Here is a 5,777-nt window from a genome sequence, read left to right as displayed (position 1 = left end):
GACAACTACTCACCTTGCCGGCTGGCACGCGGCGATTAGAAGAGAAATGTTCTTCTCGCCTAACGCGTCCAACGAGCTCCGACTGCTGAGCACCCGCAAAAGGGACCGCAAGGCACTCCGCAAGACATTCTCCGCATGGAACTTTCGATGTGGGCTTCGGCTGCTTCCCATCTCAACGGGTTTCACGGCATCCCTAAACACTGATGGAATAGACAATGTAAGCGGTTGCTCGGGGCCTACCCGCGAACGGCGTGCGTCAGTCGAATGTCTTCATCGAGTTCCAACACTAGCTTCTCCCGCCTGGCCGCTTCTTCGGCGAGGAGGAGGTGGGCGCCGATCTCTCTCCTCACGTCACGTGCGAGTCCCGGCAACCCTCGACGAGGGGAAGCGAACGTCATCGGAAAACAGCCAACAAGCTAGGAGTTCGAGACACTTACAAAGGAACGTTGAAACTGTGTAATAGGGAGAAGGAATGCGAAGTACATCTTTCCCTATGGGCACGACGCACAATCACCATCCTCGCAGTTTCAAAGACCAGCACCCATCACGACTGCAAAATTCCTCCATACGGAACCATTAATTGGTGCAACTCAGTTCATACGAATACAAGAATCAAAGAGAAGATTGTGATGCCCGCAACGGCTCAACGGGAATCTTAGCGTCTTCGGCGTCTGTCGTCCTCCTTCCTACGACCCTCCGAGTTCCTCATCAGGATGGCCAAAATTCGAATCTGCAGAGAGACATCCACAGAAACTTCCTCGCACGTGAAACTCTGATTCCACTCATGCATGAACAAGGTCCACCGGGAAAGTAACATGAGATCAACTGAGACTCACAAAAATAGCAACAAGGTCGGTGTAGAGTTCGCCTGCAGCCTTAATAGGGTCTCTGTAGCCGCTGTAGAAGGACTCAATGGCCACTTGAGTGTCGAGCAGGACGTAACCCATGAATACCAAGAGCATTCCATAGAGGTTCAAGTTGAATACCTAGATGCCTTTAAGGATAAGCAGCGCTGACTCTCCTGAGATGCACTACCAGGTTCGAACGGAAGAAGATATTCCCGATGTTGACTAAGGCCATGTACAGCATCACCGAGCTCAGAATCGAGCCTAGATAGAGCCACTCTCGCCTACGCGAGAATCTGACAACGTATCATCACGATCTCGCGACGGCTATTGGGACTACTACATGGCACACGCAGAAAGGCAGGCGAAGATGGCCAGTGTGCCGTAGAAGGCTGTCATAAGCAGGTCTGGGTCAATCTGCGATGATATGCGTAATAATTTGAGTCATGAGCTCGCTTCAAACAGATATTACCATCACCGAATAGTGAATGAGAGGTCCCAGAGAGGTTCCTTTCAAGAAGGCGAATCCTGCGAACATAGCCAAGCGCTTAGGGTCGATACGGTCGTTGTAGGGATCAGTGGTGTACATCGACCCCATCAGAAGAGCTATGGACATGATCGCGGTGATGAAGGAGCCTATGTGCGCAACCTGTCATAGTGAGCTACAGTGAACGAAACTATCCCACCCCCAATACTATAGTACATGTATGTGAAACCAACAGCCAGCTGCTGTGCATGCCACGCCGATCGTCAGAATCCCGTATCTGAACTCAGCTAAAATTGAGCCGTCTTCTATTTTTGACTAAGTGTCTCAAGCGCCGAGGGACATCTCCTATAGCGCCCTAGTTGAGACTTACATTTTCTGCAGATGCCTCCTAGCTGGAGCGTCCAAAGGCTTGAAGGTGAGAACCGCAGCCGGGTTGAACCTCGACGCGGTATTGAAAATGTTGGCGAAATTTTGCATAGTGAAAGCGCTGCCCACGACATAAGCCACAACTCAGCGAAAAACACAACAACTCTTCCTCAGTGAGTGACAACAACCACGGTATGTGAACACCATTGTTATCCGGAATTACGAAGTACTGCGAAAGCAAAAATCCGGTGGTACCAATACGCGACACAGGATCAACAGCACATCCCGCCTCTCTTGCATCTCCTCGCCCCGTTGCGCTTCTGAGCCTCCTTATCGGCCTCGCTCTCGATACCCGAAATGCCTAAACAGAGAGCCATGGACAAAATGCGTGTGCCAAGGAGATTGCTTAACACGTCGAAACTAGTAGTTGACATGCAATGCTAAACTGAACCTCTGCCCACCATAAAGATTCCCCACTCCTCCATCATAGTATGTGCCGTATGGGGTACCCGCAGTGCCGACAGTCGCGTAAGTGGGATACCTTTTCGAGACAAGTTTGGCGATTCGCGATTTTGTCAATTCGCTCACCCATATGGAGAAGCATAGTGAGGCTGCTCATAGGCGGCAGCATGTTCAGCTTGGTGCTGGAGAGCATAGGCAGCCCCCGGTTGGGCCGCGTATGTATATTCCCCAGGCGAGTTCTCCCTGACTTGAGCGCTGACAAGCGACGCAATCACGGCACAATGACGAGAATGGGGCACTACCGATGATGATCATCGGAGCGTCCATGCGAGGGTTTCGAGGGATCAGGCTGTTTACTGAAGACAGGCAGGCCAATCTACTCCCGCAGTACCTTCCCATACTACCCCGCATCAACAACGGTGTAGACGGGAGTCCGATTGGCAGCCGAACCTGGCATAGCTTGGCCTCAAAAAATCAACTGAGATCCACAGAAATCACATCGACACGGTAATGGTGCGGCCCGCGAGTGACAGACAAGACCGACAATAACACTATCAGCCTTTGTTCGAATGAGTAGGTCTCTAGTACTACAACGGTACACGGTCGCCGACCATGGCGGAAATGGAGCAGGATTCCCAACTATGATAGTAGTTGCAAGAGAAATCGCTGGGAATCGCACGAGCTGTACTGAGCCCAGCAAACGGCCAGGCCAGCCAACTCTCTCACCCGGAAGAACTCAAGAAGGGCATCACTGGCAACACGTCCGCACATCCCATACGGTAACATCCAGTTACCATTTCGATCCAACAATAGGACATGGACAAACCAACCACGGTTTACCCGCAGCTCCAAGTGTCTCCTCGACAACGTCAAGGCTTGAAGCTGCCGCAGTGAAGACCTCACAGGCAAACGAGCGGCAATAATGTCCACTGCAAACTCTTATGATGTACGACGCCAGATAGCTCCATATCATCCTGACATAGGACCATATTGATCTAGAAGGCATTACATCATGAGATCCAGATAGCTTCCATAGCAATACGCTCTCACAAATCGATAATCAGAATCTGGATCCAAGATCAATTTTGGTCAATGTAACTTTTCCCAACAACTATACACCCAAGCTGATGAGGAACAGACTCATTGAAAACGCAGCAACAACAGCAGCGAACGAAATGGAGTTCTCCAATCACAACAACAGTAAACCTACAATTCATGTCATTAGCAACAACCCATTTAGAACAACGACAACCACACCACTCCGATGTCTCGGCCACTGACGCTCCACTGCACACACTACGCAGTTCGGTGACTCTCCTACCCGCTGCAGCCCTTAGTCATCCTTAAACGTCTCAACCATTCTAACACTGGACCGGAACAGATAATATCACGACCGACGCGAAATGCGATACCACCGAAGTCTCATGAAGATCTAACATCGCGTGAAAAGAAGCGAACAAGCTATTCGACTTTGCTCGGATAAAGCGTAGCAATACAACCATGTGCGGAATATACATGCCACTGAGAAACCTCCAAAATCTCAAAGAGCGAGAGAATTTTCTCACTAGCGCAAAAGGTGGAACGATTTTCTATAAGCGACGATACCGACCTGCCCACTCACCGAACTGTGCCAAGAGGACTGCTTCGGGCGTTCACTCGCCCGTGAGGCATACAGATGGAAAAAGGGGAAGAACGATAATTCCACACAGCTCAACATTGACAACAAAATGCCCCTCCCCATTAACACAAACTGCCTAGCAGTTCACTCCGATGAAGCATTTACCACCACAACTGAACCACACCAACCAGCGTACGACCAAATATTGGAGCGGACGACTAGACAGATGAGTCCAGTAATGGTAACGGAATATCATCAGCACAATAATGGTAGTAGTTAGCTAATCGTATTAAAGGAAATACGATCATCCTATATAACTCTTATTATCATCTTAACAGAAGCTTTCCGACTCCCACCTTCAACAACGACATCAACCTCCCTTAGGGCGGCGACTGACGCGTTGAATGGAAGACGACTTACTGAGGAGCAAAGGAGCTGCAAAGACCGGCACCCTTCTCAGTGGCAGTAGAGGCAACAACAAGGCCGACAATGAGGCCGTATAGACCCAGAGCTTCGGCGAAGATCAAGATAAGGATCATACCGACGAAAAGCTTGGGTTGCTGGGCGTTGGCGCGAACACCAGAATCACCGACGATTCCGATGGCCAAACCGGCGGCCAAAGATGAGAGACCAACAGTCAAACCGGCACCTGACGAAAGAGGACAGAATCAAGCTCACTCTACTCCGACTGAGGACTTACCAAGATGGGCGTAGCCAGAGTACTGGGAGTAGGTAGCGGGGGTGTCCATCTTACCGTTAATAATAACGGAAGTAATGAGACCGTAAATACCCAAGACACCAGCCATAACGACAGGAATGATAGATCGCATCACGAGATCGGGCCTCATAACACCCATGGAGCAGATGCCGACACCAGACTTAGCGGTACCTAATCAATGGGGAGTTCAACCGCTTCGGAGGAGGCAGCCGACTCACCGTAGGCGGCACCGAGGTTGGCGAAACTGATGGCAGCAGTGATACCCATGAAACCGAAGAAAGCAGAGCTGGGCTCGCAGGCGGCAAGAGCGGTTGAGGCGGCGAACATATCCACTAGTAAGTCGTTGAAGAAAAACTTGAACTGACAAGAAGACTATGGGAGGAAAAAATACACAACCTCACTAAGCTGACGCCAACCGAACACAAAACTCCAACGTTTTCACACGAGGAAAAGATACACAACCATGCCTATAAGGACCGAACGGAAGCGGAAGGCGTTTCCCTTGCTGAGCATCACTCTGAGCTCGAGGGGGAACTTCCCCCCGAGTCGCACGAAGAAAACTTACCACGTTAGATGAGACCGGTTGCTAGCATCACTATCGAGATACAAGTCTATAAGAAAAACTCCAACAACGAGTTTGGCACACCTCACATCCTGCGCCCGCTCATCAGCGTCAGAATTCCAGTCCCTCAAGCATCACAATTAGACTTGGTAAATACTAAATCGTCTAGCAAAGCACATGTTCTTACCTACCCTCCGTGTTGGCATCAGGGAAGGGTGCCTCCCCTGAAAACAGACCGTCTAACCCGAGAGGAACAGTCCAACCGTTGACCTAAATGATGAAGTAAGAAATCTCATACGAGACGTCACGAGACATCGAGGCTGGAAGACTGGCGAGCTACGGCTAAAGATAAGCTGAATAGTGAAAACGGCTATTTGAGGAAATGCAAGAGTTCAAGATTGTCATCTGGTGGTCATCGGAGAAACCTTTCCACTCGATTTTCAAGGAGACTAGTCTGCAAAGAGCTCGATCATCTCGTTCGTGGGCTCTCTACTTTGGTCGCTACTGCATCACTCGTCCGTGAGTGAGGTACATTTGACATTAACTTGTGGTGAATTTTCAGGAGAATCTCATGAGACTTGCTGAGAGAATGAATTCCCCAAATCATGGGTGAATGAACTGAATACCATTTCCAACCGAATTCCGATCGACTACTCTGCAGGTCTATCTCATTACCACCTTAAGCCAAGTTTGCCTCGCATTCGGAGAGCAGGCCGACC

General features: G+C 50.0%; 4 protein-coding genes across 4 annotated transcripts in view; 1 reads left to right on the top strand and 3 right to left on the bottom strand.

Moving 5' to 3' along the window:
• Positions 1-240: 240 nt before the first annotated feature.
• Pmar_PMAR028260 (hypothetical protein) lies at positions 241-398 on the bottom strand (the record flags this gene model as incomplete). Its single annotated transcript, XM_002774209.1, has 1 exon — positions 241-398. A coding segment is annotated over one exon (158 nt), but the record flags the coding sequence as incomplete, so codon positions are not given.
• Positions 399-655: 257 nt separating this feature from the next.
• Positions 656-2,075, bottom strand: Pmar_PMAR028259 (apoptosis inhibitor, putative; the record flags this gene model as incomplete). Its single annotated transcript, XM_002774208.1, has 8 exons — positions 656-730; positions 837-986; positions 1,036-1,141; positions 1,189-1,262; positions 1,318-1,494; positions 1,549-1,609; positions 1,703-1,819; positions 1,981-2,075. 8 exons carry the CDS (start codon positions 2,073-2,075, stop codon positions 656-658), a joined length of 855 nt encoding a protein of 284 aa, XP_002774254.1.
• Positions 2,076-3,926: 1,851 nt separating this feature from the next.
• Positions 3,927-4,823, bottom strand: Pmar_PMAR028258 (vacuolar ATP synthase 16 kDa proteolipid subunit, putative; the record flags this gene model as incomplete). Its single annotated transcript, XM_002774207.1, has 3 exons — positions 3,927-4,427; positions 4,479-4,667; positions 4,715-4,823. 3 exons carry the CDS (start codon positions 4,821-4,823, stop codon positions 4,195-4,197), a joined length of 531 nt encoding a protein of 176 aa, XP_002774253.1. The 3' UTR covers positions 3,927-4,194.
• Positions 4,824-5,069: 246 nt separating this feature from the next.
• Positions 5,070-5,777, top strand: part of Pmar_PMAR028257 (hypothetical protein) — a gene marked incomplete at both ends in the record, with an annotated part of 8,116 nt that continues 7,408 nt past the window's right edge. Inside the window, 2 exons of the mRNA XM_002774206.1 lie at positions 5,070-5,207; positions 5,621-5,667. Coding sequence (XP_002774252.1) covers positions 5,070-5,207; positions 5,621-5,667 — 185 coding nt within the window. The remainder of the gene's footprint in view (positions 5,208-5,620; positions 5,668-5,777) is intronic.

The sequence above is a fragment of the Perkinsus marinus genome, assembly GCF_000006405.1.
Source record: "Perkinsus marinus ATCC 50983 genomic scaffold scf_1104296958686, whole genome shotgun sequence".
Taxonomy (NCBI): Eukaryota; Perkinsozoa; order Perkinsida; family Perkinsidae; genus Perkinsus; species Perkinsus marinus.
Note: the sequence above shows the minus strand (reverse complement) of the source record. Positions and strands in the feature narration are given on the sequence as shown.